We start from the raw sequence: 17,255 nt of genomic DNA, 5'->3' as shown, positions 1-17,255 counted from the left end.
AGCTGCACAAGTGGGACATGAGTAAAATCACTTGGTATTTATCTGAGGACAGAAGGCTTTGTGTTTGTTCTCCTTCTACTGTTTGCCCAGAGGACAGGTGATCTTTAACAGTCTTATTTGCCTTACCTGGACAAGGTGGCAGTTTTCCAAGCATTACTTTGTATAAAACACAACAAGTTAAAGCTCCCCTTTTCCCCTAGACAGTCAATTGGTTATTCTTACCTCAATGAGTGACCCATCTGACTGAATGATGCGGATGACCATCACCATAGGGATGCAGATCATGGAGGAAAGGGCAAGAACCCAGCCCAGGCCAATTGCCCAGTCTGGGTATGTGTAGACCTTGTTGTAGGTCAGTGGTTTATACTTGGCCAAAGAAAAGATAAAGCACCCCTGTGGATGAGAAAGGAAAACGAAGTGAGGCTCAAAAAGTGCTAAAAGCAGTAGGGCTCTGGTACAACCACTGCCCCAGAGGAAGACATGCAGTGAAAGGCAGAGCTGATAGATACCATATGTATTTTAAACCAATGGGGGAATTGTTCTTCCATTCAATCACTGGATGAGCATCTGCTTATAGCACCTGCTGTGTGTCAACAGACTGCTAAGAGATGGTGCTGAACAGCTGTAGCACATTGACAATTTTTTTTCAGAGCTCAGCTGTTTGCTGCAAGATTACCAGGATGTTCCCACCCAATCAAATACTTCAAGCCGAAGTCTGCCTCAGACTACTCAAGTCTTTTTACTACAATGGCCTAGCAGTCCTATGTCTTAAAGTAGGGACTGCTCTTTGGAGAGTGAATTTTCTCTTTGTGAATGTAGAATTTTGCCAATCCTAAGAAAAATTCACTTAAATGTAGCCAACTACAATTTGTGCAGGCACAGTAGAGACGGTAGAGCTGTCATGTTAACAGCTGACATCTGAGAACATGATGTCTTTGAGAGGTATGTTCAAGCCTTCACCTTCTCTTTGCAAATTGGCTTCTGAATGCAACAGCCTTCCCTCAAAGAGAAGCAGCAAGAGGTGTCTTAGCACTGCCAAGTGCAATACTTGAAAGAGCACAGGTCAATACTCACCACGCAAAGAACTGGTGTAATCACAATCCAGCTCCATTTCATCCAGGGACCAGGTCTGTATCCAATCATATCCTCAATGGCATCATAAATATTATCAGCGCCTGTGAGAATAGAGCAAATAAAAGCCCTGTAAATACTGTAGGATAAAAGCTGCTTTCCCTGGCTCCCCAAAGAGTATTTAGAGGGAGGATGAAGGTGCTAGATGTATTCTTTAAATGCTTCCCACAGCTGTGAAATCCAAGATGATTTTCCTTGAAAAGCTCAAAGGTTGGGGGAACCTCTCATCCCACCCACCCTGCATCACTGGCTGCAGGAACACGATGCTAATCTCTTCTACCCGCCTCTCCTCTCTCCAGACTCTGAACTTCCCAGAGGGATCACCTTGGAATAGACTTGACAGCAAATGGTGCATCTGCTTCTACGGAAATCTGACTTTGTTTTGCTTTTCTGAGGAGATATTAGGAGAATCAGAGAAATAACCAGTCCTAATCAGCAAACATCTGATTATTCCTCAGCCACAGCTCAGGCAGCTACAGAGGCCACTGTCAGACTGTGGTGCTTGGCATTGCCAAAAGTAATGGGCCAGAATACACTTTCAGCTCTCTTTTCATACTTTCTCTTTGGTTGGCTTGTCCCTGCAGACACTGAAGCTCTGAAAGGAAATTCTCTGAGAGACAAACAGAAATTTTCATGGCTGGCCACACTTTCAACTCTTACCTCTAAACCTAACACATGAAAATGCTTAATTGTGCCCTTATTAATTAGCAATGGAAGAATACTCATTTTTTTGTGGAAAAAACACTGAAGGTTGGATTCATCCCAGATGCAAATTTGTCTCCAAGAGGTCAGGTCAAATTGATATTAATGGCATGTGTCTGTTGCTGGGAAGAAGACTCTGGGGTGGCTGATGATTAAATATTTGGCTTGCAAAATTGTCACTGACTCATCAAAAGGTATCAGATTAAAGGATCCTCACTTACCATAAACCCAGGCTACAGCAATACATTCAAAGAATGCAACCCACAAAAGGCATACACCACTAGCTGCATAGTAGTCAAAGAGTTGAAAAACATACATGCCACCCTGTAAAAGAAAGACACAATTGGTTAAGATCCAACAGGAAAAAAGAAAACAACAAGAACTCAGGCCCAGCTCCCAGTGACATCTACCAGCATATCCCAACGACTCCTGTCCAACAAGAAGCAGCATCTAGCAAATAAGTAAGGTAAATATTTGGCATTAGTTTCCCCAGGGAATATGCATGTTTAATACAGGAATAACTCTGAACAAAAAAAGATTAAACAAAATTAAGCCACTTAATGTAATCTACTGAGACACTAAAATCTTTCCTTTTTACAAGTATTTTAGGATGGGCATTTAAAGAAACAAATGGTTGCCTCCTAACATTAACACCTTAAAAAGACTAAAAATGAAAGTCAGATCATCAGGAGGGTCTTTTTTATAATTAATTTATTTATTTGTTTAAATTTATTTATTATAAATCTTAATTTTTTATTATAAATTTTTAATTTATTTATTGAGTGAAAGGGCTACTTTCATGAAAATAGTTCATTTTTTGTAACTCTGTTTAGACTCTGCTCTTACTACACTGCACTTTCACTTGAAAAACTGTGGGGTTTGGGCATCTTTGTTACAGGTGCTATTTTACCTCCCACAGTCATGCTCTTACACTTGTTTTTAAAATCTGACTTGGATTTTATTTTGAAGATAAATATCACAACAGCGCACACACTGGAACATATTCCTGTCTTGTTCATGTAGAATAAATACAGTGGTATTTAGTTAATTCAAATCTGTGTAACTAAGATAAAAATCTCTTTCCCTTCATGCCACTGGATGGGTTCTTAATGTGCTCTGCTGCAGTTTTCCTTTATGTTTCATCATTTAGAACTAGATGTTAATATTCATACTCATGTTGAATGGTACCTGAGATCAGATTGAATTTAATGAGAGTTCACGTTCCTGTGACTGAAAAGGGAAGGGATATATAACTCCCATTCAAAATGCTTTCAGATCTAGGGATGAAAGATGCTCTGTCCATCTGAAAAGCACTTCTCCTCTGAGTACCTAATTCTTTGCAGTCTCAGTCATAACTAAAACTGGCCTGAGAAATGGCTAAAAAAGAGAGCAATTTGCAGCACTGGTACCACTTACCTCAGTCACCATAGTTAGTCCCAGAAGATAGCTAAGGAAACACACTATAGCGATGAAGATTTCCCGTCGGTAACCCTTCCTTAGGAAGGATGGGTGCAGATCAACTAATGACGTGATCTGTCCTTCAACTTCAACAAACTACAGAGGGAAAACAACAGCAAAGGCATCACTTGAAGATTACCTGCCATGCAGTTCATCCAGACTCCTGCTTGAACAAACCCTGCCCAGCAACACCCCAGCCCCGTGCTCTGTGCTGCTCTCAATAAAGAAATAGAAACCATTCCTTTGTAACCCTGAGGTTGGAGAGTGGGGGTAGCTTTCAGACTGGAACAAGCTTTCAGAATTTCCTATTACCTAGAAGCCTTATGAGCTAAAAAGGGGCTCTGCAAATGAAAGCCACAAGGATGAAGCAGGCACTTATGTGCCTGATGACAGGAAGGCACTTATGTGGCTTTTATGCTGTCACTGTTCCAGATGAACACAGGATGTATGCTAGAGAAGAGGCAGAGGGAAAACACTCAAAAAAGTCCAAGCTAGGTCAGTACCCCCCAGACTTTTTCTGATGTGCCAGGAAACGTCACAGATACTAGTTAGGTTAACTTCACAATTTGATCTAATTCTGCTCTTGGGTTTGTTAGTGAAAATCCAGCCAAGGGAAAGCAGACTGTGATGTGGAACAGCAGCTCTTCTTGACTGAACGTGTCCTTCGTGGAGCTGTGAGCTGAGTATCTCTGACTGAGGCTCTGGGTACTTCTGCAGCAATAATGGAGCTGGTCATCCAGCCCTCATTCAATGATCTGGAAAACTGTTTGCACTTGTAAATCAAAAATGAAGCTCTGAATAAATGAGCTAAAAGTCTTTATCTCACTTCATGATAACTGTATTTATACTTACTTGCCTTTGGAAAACTATACAATTGTGTAACTTGAGTTAAGCAAATAAGCCAAACTGGGTTTGAATAAAACTTTAAAGTTAATAAAAAACCAGATCTTTCTTCACCTGGAGGAAAGCAACTATTGAATTTCCCCAAGTAAAACTATGGAAAGGATCTTTTGACTGATTTGTACTTTCAACCTGGCAAGGTACAAAAGCACCAAGCTCACTGAACACGAGGATATGGATTGGAGGTATCTATCAAGGCAGTCTCTGTAGAAAAGATCTTCACTTTAAGTAGATACATCATCTTAACTAATAACTTATCATGTGGAACCTAAGACAGAGATTATTTCAGAAAAAGCTGCATTTTCCTACCTGGCACCTCACTAATCTTACAGCACCCAGGAATGTCCTGTAACAACCCTACCCTCTTCCTGAAGCTCTATTTTGGAAATTTACAAACAGATTTTGTCCTCAGTCAAATTTTATTGCCTCCTGTCTTGTTATTTTGACTTGTGTAAAACTGGTTTTCTTTTTAAATTCAGCCCTTTCCTTTGTGCTGATTTGATCTGAAACTGTTCTGGCATTCCAGAAACCTGCTTGACTGCACTCCAAAAAAACAGAGGGGTGGAGGAGAGAAATTAAGCGCTCCAATTAGTTTTAATCATTCTGCGCAGTGAGGAGCTTTTTAAAATTACTAGACAGCTTCCAATTTGCATAAGCATAGGGTTGCTGAACCACAGCATTGGGTACTTGCACATTTAGTTAGGAGCAATTGAGAGTTGCTCACTAGAGTTCAAAGATTAAGCCATAAAGAGCAATTTAGGGCAAATGAAATTTAAAAAAATGTCAGAGATTAAGTACATGACAACTGGGTAAAAAATCCATTTACAGAGCTCTCATATGAGAGAACATTTAGGCTACAGAAACATTTCATCATTATGAAAATATATATATATATATATATATATATATATATTTAATCTTAGTGACTACATTTTAATGCAGAAAACTTTGGCAATTTTTGATGTGCTACTGCATAATCCTTGTTATTATTCCTTACAAGGAAACCCATGTTTCCTTGTAAGTAGACTATCTAGAAATGATTTACAGGTTTCTTGGCAGTATTTAGTCCAACATTCCTACAAGTAACCACTGGGAAAAATAACCTTTCTGACTGAACTTTTTGATTTTTTTCATGCTCACTAATTAATAGCAGTGTGTGCTATAAAATTAGTGCAGCTGTAATCTGAGATGCTTTCTGGCCTGTTTGGAGGTACTGAATGCATGCTGCTGACGTGAAAGTCAGCAGGATCCCACATTGCTCAGCACCTCCAAGCTCAAGGCCACCAAAAAAGGCTGTAGCTTTGTCCTCACTGTTCTTGATGCCACCCTGCATATACTGTACAAAATATTATGTGCTTTTTTGTATCTCATGCTGACTTTTCTTTTTTGGCACTTGGCAACCATCAAAACCCATACTCCTAGTAGTTATTAATTGTCAGCTTTTTAACGATGATGTATACACCCAGCAGGTGTTTGCAATGTGGCACAAAACAATCTGTGGAACAGAGTACTGCAGTCTTTTATGTTTTAAAATTAGTCTTACTTTTTCCAAAGTAAGAAAATACTGTGATCAAAATGGTGGTATTATGTGGCCACTAGGACTGAAATTTAGATTAGGGAGTACTGCCCTAGTGTGGTACACCCCACTAAGTCTTGATGACAAAGACTTACTGAGCAACACAATATTATGAATCAACAGTTGTAGATTCATCAAGGGCAGCCCCTACACTAAAAAGCAACCCATATGAATTCCTCTCAAGCAGCATTAGAGATAATCTCTTCTTAATTCACGCCTGTAAAACCAGCTTTTCTCAGTCAGCAGTGCTGACACAGTAAGTCACACATCCTTTATCCATTGTACTAACCTGGCTATCCAGTCCAAGCAACAGAAGCATAATAAAAAAAAGGATTGCCCAAAAGGTGGGCAGTGGCATCATGGACACGGCTTTTGGGTAGGCAATGAAGGCCAGGCCTGGACCTAGAGAAAGAGAAAATAGGGAGGGGGGAAGGGAAGGGAAGACAAGTAGTAAGTACCAGGTCTTTGGTAAAGGTAGCCACCCTCAAATTCAGGAATGCCTGGTTCCGTTCAGATAAATCCAAACGCAGCTGGAAATACCAGAAATGAAACAGTTTGGCTCTTTTATCTGAAATCGAAGCACGCATGACTACAGCAGAAACCACAGGCAAACCCCCGAGGCCAGTGCTAAGATCTCCAGTTTTAACATCTGTGTCAAACATGCCAATAATGGAGGTGTCCTACACCTGCCCTGCATGGACACAGGAGAGCCTTGGGGGCCGGGGGACAAGGGGTGACCCAAGGGAATGGCAGAATCCCATTGCTAGCCCACATGGTCATGATGAAGATGAGGATGATGAAACTCTGCATGCAGGGAAGGGGACTCTGCTAATAAACATTCCCTGGGATTTCCACTAATGCAACCACTGCCTCCCTCTGTATGCAACCTCCAAACCTTGCAAGGCTTTTCTAAACTGGGGTTTGCACTCCAAGGAGTTTGCTCCTTCTCTTCTGCAAACCCTCCCTGCTGCACTGAATAATCAGGCTATTCCTAATTTTATCAACTGAAAATTGAGAAAACTGCTGTTAGGAACTGCTGGGGTATAAAATCACTCTGTGTAAAATTGCTTCCCCATGCTGTTACACCATCTGCCCCTATCCAGGCCAGCCTACATGGGCCTGCCACGGTGACACCGAGCGTGACCATCACCACCCCCAACTGCAGGATGGGCTGCAAGTGTGGGAAGACCAAAGGGGCTGGAGCTGAGTGCTTGGGGCTGAGTGCCCAGATTCTCTGCTCTGGAGCCCAAAGTGTGGAGTGCTCCTCCCTAGGGGGGGTCTCGCCTGCCTTGTGACCAGGTGTCACCTCACTGTACCCCCACATGGAGCACAGGTGCACTGCTTGTCTCCCCCTCACCTGGAGCCAGGTGCTACCAGCTGTCCTCTGTGAGAGCTTTTGTTGAGAGAGGAAGAGCCCTCCACCAGTGGGAGACAGGAACACTGGCAACTTGGCACTTATGGCAGGCTCTCAGAGATGAAGAAATATGGTGAGGCTGACAAAAAATTCTGAGGGCAGATTACAATTCAGAATGAAACCAGGAATGCCTGGCTCATCTGCTTGTTTACTTTGAGGAGCCTTCAAAGTTCCAGTTTTCAAGTGGATTCATGTAATTTTCAATGGGAAAAGGAATTTTTTAAAAGATGCTGCAGTGTGGGGCCAAAAAAATCTTATCTCTGATCTGTACAGAAAAATATCTAACACTTCTCTTCCTACCTCCCACTTTTCCTTTCCAACAAGAAAGATGGAAAAAGAAGCAAGAGAAAGAGGTAAAACGAGATGACTTTTTTCAAACTAAAGAAAACTTTAAGTCACTGAAAATACTTGAACATAAATAAATACAAATTAGCCAACAATCAAACAACTAATTTTATTTTAAATGAAACACAGCTAAGATTTTATATGACAGAAGATACCAAAAAATTGGTGAATGTCTCAAATTTTGGGGAGCTTTGATTTTTTTTTCCCTTAATTCAGTGGATACAGTAGATCCTCTCTGAGGGAGAGCTCCTAACAGATGGCATTTGCAGCTGATCTGTGCAATTGATGAGACAGATGTAAAACTGCAAATTTTGCTGCAATTCTGTATGCTTTGGCCAGTGAAACTGTTCTTGCACTGTGATACCAACTAATACCAAGTGCCCTGAGCCCTGAGCTAATTTTGATTTTCCTTTGAAACTAAGTGTTGAAATATAAAAAGAAAAGTCTGTGTGAAAGAAAATGTTCCTGGCAGGCCCTCAACCAAAATATAAATAATCTAAAAATTGTTTTTAATTTGAAACCCTGTTGTTTTGAAGGGTGTTTTGCAAAAGTGAAGCACTTGCGGCTGCTATTAAAAGCCAGTGAGGACTGCCATGATCCCAGCCCACGCACTGGCCGATTGCCATGGGGTGCTGTGGCATGGCTGGAGAGTTGCAGAGGCAGAGACCAGGCAGGCACCAGGAAACCCAAGGCACTATTGTCAGGCATACTTAATCTGAATTTGTTTGCAAATGGAATTAAAAAAAAAAAAAAAAAAAAAAAGGCAAATCTTGTGCTGGTTTAACAGTGCTACAAATTGCATGGGTGTTAAAGTATTTTTTCCAGCCAAACAGAGGTCACATGGATTAGACAGGACTCACTATGGTTTTGTTGAGCCCCCACTGCTTTCCTCTCTATCTTTAAAAACATTTCTGAAAAGAAAATAGAAGCTGTTTATTTAAAATCTGCTTTCACTGAGGATTCAGATAAGTCTGAGTTAACTGTTGAGTAAACCTGCTAAAGCCAGTGAAGGCCAGCAGAGACCAGTGCTTTCAGCAGGAGCCAGCCCTGGCTGACAAGTGTGTCCCAGGCACACAGCACCAACACTGAATTTGGCACTGGGAAAAAATGTGGCCATGAGGTTCCGCTGTCAGCAAATTTGTTGATGTTCCCATGGCTTTCAGGAGTGCAAACAAATGGTGTCATGGATAGGGCAGGAGGAATTTAACTCACTGGGCAGAGATGGGGTCTCAGCCCTGTGGACAACATCTTCTGCCAAGTGCTGCAGCCAAGTGGCAGCACCTCTAGTCACTTTTTCCTGACTCAGGGGAGCAGGTCTGACCTTGCATCAAAAGAAACCAAAAAAGGCAAGGCCAGAAAAGAGAGGCTCAAGCACCTGCTGAATCCTTCTGTGCTGAGAAGAAGCAATGAAAACTTCTCCCAGAGCCCCATGCAGGTCCTGGGACACTCATTCCAGAGGGACCAAGTGTCTTCAGTAGCTCTGCACTTATCTCTCTGAGAAAGGCAGCAAGAAAACACATGGGAAGCGGTTTGGATACATTTGGATATTTTCAGTAGTCTTTCCTGTCACATAGAAATGTCCCCTAGGACTTAGCCACGACATGGTGAGACAGTTGCAATCTCTGGCCATTGGTGACTGATTTAAATAAAGGAATAGACAACAATATATGCAAAAAAATCAAAAGCTGAGTTTAGAAGCTAATCTGTGCCCTTGCTGTCCCTATAATAATCTATTAAACCCCTCCTTTAAATAAATGCTCTTTGAGGTGTTGGGAAAAAGGCTATTTAAACACTGAGTTAATTTGTGTTTAAAGACTACTTAACAACCCAGTGTTACTATAGAATTGTTTAATTCTAAAATGTCAAGTGACAAGAATGTAGCTGCCTCTATCAGAGATATAATAATAAAAATTAGAATAAATATTGACCAGAGAAAAACCTAATGTACAAATACTTAAAAATGCTGCTCTTGGAATTGATCTACCTACATTAAAATTGAAAAAAAAGGGCTATTTATGATTTATTTAATAGGATTATTCCCTTGCTTCCTGTTTCCAAACAAAGCAATCAACCTCCGATCAAAATAAGCATTATGGCCAAGGTTGTTACTAACTGCACTTGCAAGAGCTATGCCAATTGCAGCCACCCAAGAATCCAGCGGTGCCATCAATGCCATTAGTTTTTCATTAGCCTTTGTGAAGTGAGACATTTTTCTTAAAGACTTAACTCCCAGAGCCATGTAATTAGAAGATATATTGACTTTTTCATTTTAATAGCATGTTTGCAGAAGAAAGCTTTCAAATACTATGCAGGTGAATTAAACGTTCTCAAAAAATTAGAAGGAAATATCAAAAGTGCACTCAGGTGACATTGTTATTACTAGAATCTGATTAGGCTTAAGTCTCATGGCTGTCAAGGCCCGATTCATTATTTTTCCATGGTAATTCCCAACTAATCTGTCTGTTCTACGTGAAAACACATGCTTACACCTGCCCTCATGGACTAGAAATGCACAGAGGAAAAATGTCATCTGTTTTGTTTGAGATACAGTCACAAGCTATGAGGACTGAGCTTCTACCTCTGCATGTGCATAGCTGAATGTTAACGGGAAGGACACTTCTGAAATATGGGAGGAGCCTAAGTTCAGGTTTCAAAATGGAATTTGACAATTCTGTGAACCTCACACTGAAGCTACAGAGGACAAATGCAGGATTGCAACACCTAGAGCTCCTGCAGGTGAAATGGTCCACAAAGCCCTGGAGATGGAGTTCTCTGGCTTCTCTTGCCTTTCAGTGAGATTTGGGAACGAATGTGTGTGTGTCCCTTCAAAAGGCCAAGGTACTGATCCTACGCTAGTGCTGTGAGCAAGCAACACTAAGCTATGAAAAATACATAAAACACTGGCAATTTGCATTTGAATGAAAATAAAGGTAGCCTGAAAAGAAGGATGGAATAAATTCTGGAATCAATGACATTCTGGACCCTGGATAATGGTGTAGTTATCTTAGCTCTAATATCAACTCAAATGGATTAGCACACTCTAGGAAATGTGTTTGCTGTCCTGTAAATCAAAACAGAGTAGAAAGTACAACCCCAGCTAACCCTCACTGCTCTAGATTGAAGCCCAAATCAACAACGTGCTTATTTTTTCTGGCAATAATGGGAAATCTTGTTCTGTTTTATCACTTTAATGTTAGCTGATTGGGTCTGCAGAACTTTGCTCACACGCTGGGCGGCAGTGCCCACCACCACTGCCACCAACACCATCGTACCTGACTCTGCCACATCAGCAATGTTCACCCCTTGCTCTTGTGCCATGAAGCCCAGGACGGAAAAAATTGCGAAGCCAGACACAAAACTGGTACCACTGTTCAGGCATCCCAGCAGCAAACAGTCCCTAAGTCACACATATGTCATGGAGCAAGTTAATTAAAAAAAAATTAACCCATTGTCCCTACTTTATTTACATTATTTAGCTAAAACACTAAACCCCCTTGGATGGAAACTTGCCTATAGCAGTTGTATTTGTACTTGTTGTAGCTCCCCAGGGAAGTCATTGCTCCTAAGCAGATTGCATATGAGAAGAAGATTTGTGTCCCTGCATCTATCCAGACCTAAAGGGAAAGATAGAAATACTGTTATTACCAGCATTGTTGCATTGAAACAATCAACACAAACGCACAGTTCAAACTAAGCAAAATCAACAAAATAATTGTTTCCATTGAGGGTGAGAGCTAAAGGACCAGTGAGACAGGGAAAGAGAACAACACATTTGCAAATTTGGCTTTCACAAGGAAAAGAAAATTGTTAGCATCAGAACCCAGAAGAACATAATCTCTACAATAGTTCCTGTTTCCCCTCCCCAGAGATGCTCAGTATTTCTAGTTTCTTAGTCATTCAGCTGATCCTTCCTGTTGGCGCAACAATAAACGTGTTTCAGTGCAATAGGAAATGCACAAGTATTTATAACATTGCTCATTTCTCTTGTAACTCATTTCAGTTAGAGTCAGCCTACAGATTCCTTAAACTGAGGATGTGAAAAGCTTGAGAAACAGGTTTGTATATTTGGTTTGTTTATTTTTCTAGCTTTCTGGTTGTTTTTGTACCTGTTCAAAAGTGAGATAAAAAGCCATAGGGGTGGGGGGAAAACAAGCAAAATACAATGCACTTTATAAGATACATATCTGATCTTGGTCTCATAATTCTTTGTCCTGATTACATTAAAAAAAAAAAACACATACAGAGTGAAATAACCGTACACTATGAACTTCTTGGCTAGTAAATACATAGCAAGCTATCAAAACACATCCTCTGAATCCCATCTGTTCTCTTCTTGCTGCAAATTCAAGTCTGCTAACACCAGTGGAAACCACCAAGGAGTCTGAGTAAGTGAGATGTAGACTGAGGACCTTTATCTCCTCCCTCCCACCATCACTTCCCAGCACCTTGCTGACAGCTGTCTCCTCGGAGCGATGCTTTTGCTAGACCGTGGGCAGGAGCCGGCCAGCTCTACATTATCTGCTGAACCTCTCCTACATTATCTGCTGACACTCTGGTTACAGCTAACAGTAGGTCATAAAAATGATAGGGTCCCAAAAAAGAAGATTAAATCATAAAATATAGTGTCTCCTGTGAAAAGGGTGTCTTGTAAAAGAGGCAAAGACTAGACAATGAACCAAATTTTCATTATATTTCTTTCAATTACCCTTTTCCTCCTTCAGTTCTTTAGCGACCACTGGAGTTTATTTTAACAAAATACTATTTAGAAAGAAATAGCAAAGACAGATGTTATTTCTTATCACTGTGAACAAACTTTTATTTGTTTCAAAGATCCCTTGTTTCTCTTTCTTCTATTGTTTTGGGTTTCTTTTCATTTCTCACATGAACACTGTTGGCTGAAACAATGCTGATCTGCTCAAGTGTCCCATACTTGCACTCTGTGAGCACAGACAGAATTTCTATCTATACAGAAAGAGTAAACCTAGCTCCCACTAGGCAGGGCTAAGCAAACAGTAGCTCCTGTGCCTCAGAAAGCATTTTCTTGACCTTTGCATGGGTTTTCATTCTTCTATAATTTCATTCACTTCTCTCCCAGTCTCCTCCTATTGAGCGGTGGGAGATAAGTGACACTGGTACTCACAGTTGTTGTTTGCTGCTCCATCTGTGAAGCTCACGTGTCTCTCCTTTGAAACTAAAGACTATCCTCATTAAAAAAATACATCTCCCTTACCTTACCAACAAGAAAGCTGAGATTGTATAACGGGACAGAGTCTACAGTCTCAGAGTCCTTTGACACAAAAAAAATACACACGCATACACACACATACACATGGAAAGATGCATTAATGCATTTAACAGTGACCTTCTCAAGCAGATCTCTGGAAAATATAACCCAGCATTAAAGTTCATGCTATATTTGGACCTCTAAAGACTGTGGAAAAAAAGATGATTACCATTACATCAGCACCATCACCCTCCACCATCCCCCTTTGCACAGGAGATTATCCCACTCCCCACTCATGGTTCTGTACCTGTGGGTCAGCTAACCGTGAGATATCAGGGTAAAGATAAAACTTGATGCCTTCTGCAGCTCCAGGCAGGGTCACGCCACGGATGAGTAGAACAAGGAGCATGATGAATGGGAATGTGGCAGTGATGTACACTACCTGAAAATAAGGAAAGAAATGGAATGTTTAGTCTATGGCAGCCAAAGCTCCAGAACCAAGAGAGGTCTAACATTAGGAATTTAAAGCCCCCTCATACCTAAAAAAGGTCCAACCTGAGTTTCTGTGTCTACTTTTAGTTTCATGGTCTTTAACACCTTATTGCCTTAGGCCTGAAGGCAATGCATGAATCCCTCCAGAGGCCCCAGTCAATGGTCACATCACTCAGACAAGATTTTATACAATTCATTACTTTTGTTAAAATTCTGCCTTTGCACTTGTCCTCCTCACATCACAAGTGCACCTCTGCCAGGGAAGTGAAAAAGGTTTCCCCACTGAGGGCCCCTGAAACATTATTACTTCATTCTTTATTGGAACTTCAAAACTTACAAACTTCAAACTGTTTTGCAAGCTCTGCTGCTACCTCTGACCTTGCTGTGCAGCCCCACTGCTGGCTCCAACAGTCAGCTTCCCCAGGGACTGTGTTCAGAGATGAAGGTAATTTAGTCCATGCTCCCTTCCCGTCTCCTTGAACACATCAAGCCCTTCAGGTTGGCATCAGCCTCAACAGTGGTAATTTCCAGTCCTATAACTTCATTCTTGCCCTTGCTGCCTATTCAGCGACATCATTACTGAAAACTAAGGCTCTATTCATCCAGTTTGAAAATATGTCTTCATTATCTTTAACCTCTATTCCCACTCTCTTTGAATAACAGCCTACTTCTTCTCTTCTTGTTATCTCCTCATTCATTTGATGAAAGAGCCCTTTGCTTTCATCTCCAGCATGAGGGTTAATTGAGCTTGCGTTTGGACAGTTCTATCTTTAGATCCACACTTTTTGACCTCTAACATTTTGCTTTCTTTGCTCATCAGTGCTTTCTCTCATTTTTAATATAACTGCTGTGCTACAATCACTACTGTCCAAGAAAGGGCATTTTTCTTGGAGTCAGATGATTCCCCCAGGTAATTACAGTTTGCTGCCATAAGTTAAAATGTATTTTTGTTTTCCAGAATTTGCTTAACTACTGCAAAGCTCTCAGGATGCTCCATTTTTCTTCATAAGTATGTCCTCTGAGAATAACGAGGAGAACTCAAAGCCTGCATTGCCATAATAATTCACAGAGTAGGGTCAATTTCATGGAATGAAAGGAAATTTTTTCATACATGCCCTTTTCAATTCTCTCTTTGAATTTTCTGTATATTTTCCACAAATATCATGTATTGCACATTAGCCTAGTTTCACCAAAACCAGCATAGAAGGGGGATTTCTGCACCTTCCTATTTTTTAAGAATAAACTAGGACCATGAAAAAATCAGGTTTTTTACAAAAAAAAAGAAAAAAAGCTTTGATGTATTCGCAGGAACTGAATGAACAAAAACTCAGGTCTTTGCACTGCAGGAAGGGATTCTCTCACAATGCTGCAGGAATTTTTAAGATCAAGCACATTGTTGAAAGCTTAAGCATAACTAATATTTTTCATAATGATTTCATATTTATTTTTCCAATGCTTTACTAAAAGATTTTAAGACTACATCTTCCCCCCACCCCCACCCTGCTCTCTAAAGAGCCATTAACACACTGGAAAGCAGGGAAGTGCTATAAACAACCCTCTACTAAAGTAAACTAGACTTCTCAAATAATTCAAGCCCTCCATTAGAGTTTACAGTTTACTTTTGTTTGACCCCAAAGTTAATGGAGTCAGCCAGAGACGTTCCAATGGTTTTGTTGGTCTTTGGCCGCACACCCGCACGAGCTCCGACGCTGCAGGGAGCGGTGAGTGAATTCCTACCAACTGCCCTGTTTTAGACATGAGACCGTTTTGCAGGATTTGCAGAGAACACAGATTTTTAGAGAACTGATTTTCACAGACCTGCTTTCAACCTTTCACCTTCACGGGGAGTGGCAATAGTACCACGGGGAGATTGGAATGCCTCTCTGTGCTACCGGAGCCTTCACTGAGCAGACGCCAGGGTTGCCAAAGGTGCTGCGGGAATGTTCACTTCCACCCTGTTGCTGCAGGAGATTTACTGCATCCACCTTTACTATAAAACTTGTACAATCTCCTCACTGAGTCACATCACTCAGAGGAATAGAGAAACAAACATTTCTGTCAATGCATCCTTTAGAGGTATAGAAGCTATTCTTCCAGGGAAAGGTGTTGGGAATCCAGGGTAAGGCACCAGCTTTTAATGAGGCTCATTGATAAAAAAAACACAGAAAGCAAGGCAGAGACTGCAGTAAAGTAAGTGGTTTAGTCAACAGTGGAACTCATGAGGTCTGGCTTCCTACAAAGTTTTGTCTCCTGGTTGATTCTGCAGTGTACAATAAGCTAAAACTGCTAAATGATGCTCTCTCTGCAGCTGAGGCACTTGGAATTTCTCCCCGCAACTTCTCTGGGGACTTATAAAAGAGGAGTTCACACTGTGGCCTTTTTCTTAGGAAGGGCACTAATGGGGTCACTTCCTTCCACCTAGTTGAGAAGAAATGTGGGGAACTTATAGAACTAGAGACCCCTCCTTGTCTGTCAGACTTATCTGAACACTGCCTCAAGCAACAAGATTGAAAGCTAAGAATTAGACAAACAAAATGGCTCCAAAACTTATGAAAGTAGGTATAAAAACACTACTGAATGCAAAGGGGAATAGTATTGTGCTTCACACCAATTGACTGACCAAGACTTGCAATGGAGCAGGATGTTCAGGAGTGAGGAAACTGTTGTACTTTACAGGAAAACATGATTCTGAAGAGCATGTGATGGGACCAAACCCACAAGCTATGCAGGATCTTTGTTAGTGGCAATGCTCCTGAGCAAGTACCTAAGTTTAGTCTTGTGTGTCTACATAGAGCTCCTCCATAAGCGAGCGGCATTTCAAAAATGCTGTGCATCCACAACACCCCTACCACAGTAATGTTAACATCCATCCTGCTGCACTGGGATAAACTAGACTGGAGTAGGAACACAGACACACAGCGGAGAGCACCACCCATCACAAGGCTAAGACCTTCTGCACTCATGACATCAGTGGGATGTTCATCCTCTGAGAGCCGAAGTGGGGCTCCATCTGTGCTTGTATCTGCTTCTTGATGCACTTCCAGTAATGCCTACTTGACTCACAGGCATTTTGGACATTGGTAATGACCTTCAAAAGTTAGCTGAATATGAATTCTTCTCTTACACAATGGAAAAATACATTTTTCCAGGAAATGGTGAATATCTTCAAGAACAGCATTATTTAGTATTCCTAACATCTCTAACTGTAATGATTATAGAATGGGTAAAAGAGCATTTACCTTCCCAGTGGATTTGACTCCTTTCCAAATGCAGAAGAAACATATCACCCAGACGAGGAGGAGACACAGTGCTAGATCCCACTTGATAATTCCAATATCTTCAATTCCCGAGGACAAGCTCAGCACATTGCGCCTGAATATTTGAAGGAAACAAAACGAGAGAGATGCAGGAGCTCAGCTAATGCAGACTCTGGTTGTGATGGCTGAGAATACACGATGGTGTGGAGGGCAGCTGATGCACAGCCCCATCTCTGCTCTCAAAACACTTCCTAAGCCAATGGCTCATGTGACCAAAGCTGTGCTTTGCAACCCTACATCTCCCCTATGTCTGTGGGGCTCCTTAATACAATATACTGCACAACATTTAAAAAATTTAAGCTCCTTTTAGCAGCCTAGGACCACCCCAATATGAGATGAAAAAAGTATTTGATTTCTTGAAGATTGAAGACCAGCTTGCCCCAGTGAAGCTGCCTGGCAGCAGCACACACCATGTCTCCATCATGGACACTGGCAGCTGACCTGACATGCTTCTGCTACTTTTCAGTTCATTAGCAAGGCTGCCACGGGGAGGAAAGGGAAAAAGCAGTGCAGGGAAGTGTCAGGCCATGCAGCTGTGCAGAGTGAAGGCGGGACCACTTATCTGTTCTCCCCTTGGGGCTCCCCAAACAAACACTGCCCAGGTGCTGCCACCTGCCCTCAGCACCCCAAACACTGGGGTCTCATTTAGCTAACACCAGATTATTTAGGAAACTTCATTCCCTCATTTAAGTTAAT

The 17,255-nt window shown here is 41.4% G+C and overlaps 1 protein-coding gene across 12 annotated transcripts in view; it reads right to left on the bottom strand.

The window, feature by feature from the left end:
• Positions 1-17,255, bottom strand: part of SLC6A6 (solute carrier family 6 member 6) — a 57,389-nt gene that overhangs the window by 8,308 nt on the left and 31,826 nt on the right. For all 12 annotated transcript variants that reach the window (XM_005522056.3, XM_014251564.2, XM_014251567.2 and 9 more), the window contains 9 exons: positions 16,482-16,614; positions 13,058-13,192; positions 11,037-11,140; positions 10,799-10,923; positions 6,057-6,169; positions 3,250-3,387; positions 2,055-2,157; positions 1,075-1,175; positions 223-393 (listed from right to left, as the gene is read on the bottom strand). In XM_005522056.3, the coding sequence (XP_005522113.1) occupies positions 223-393; positions 1,075-1,175; positions 2,055-2,157; positions 3,250-3,387; positions 6,057-6,169; positions 10,799-10,923; positions 11,037-11,140; positions 13,058-13,192; positions 16,482-16,614 (1,123 nt within the window). The remainder of the gene's footprint in view (positions 1-222; positions 394-1,074; positions 1,176-2,054; positions 2,158-3,249; positions 3,388-6,056; positions 6,170-10,798; positions 10,924-11,036; positions 11,141-13,057; positions 13,193-16,481; positions 16,615-17,255) is intronic.

Source organism: Pseudopodoces humilis, chromosome 13 (assembly GCF_049639895.1).
Source record: "Pseudopodoces humilis isolate 2021_Gansu_Grassland_sample_001 chromosome 13, ASM4963989v1, whole genome shotgun sequence".
Taxonomy (NCBI): Eukaryota; Metazoa; Chordata; class Aves; order Passeriformes; family Paridae; genus Pseudopodoces; species Pseudopodoces humilis.
The sequence above is the reverse complement of the archived record's forward strand: the minus strand, read 5'-3'. Positions and strand labels throughout refer to the sequence as shown.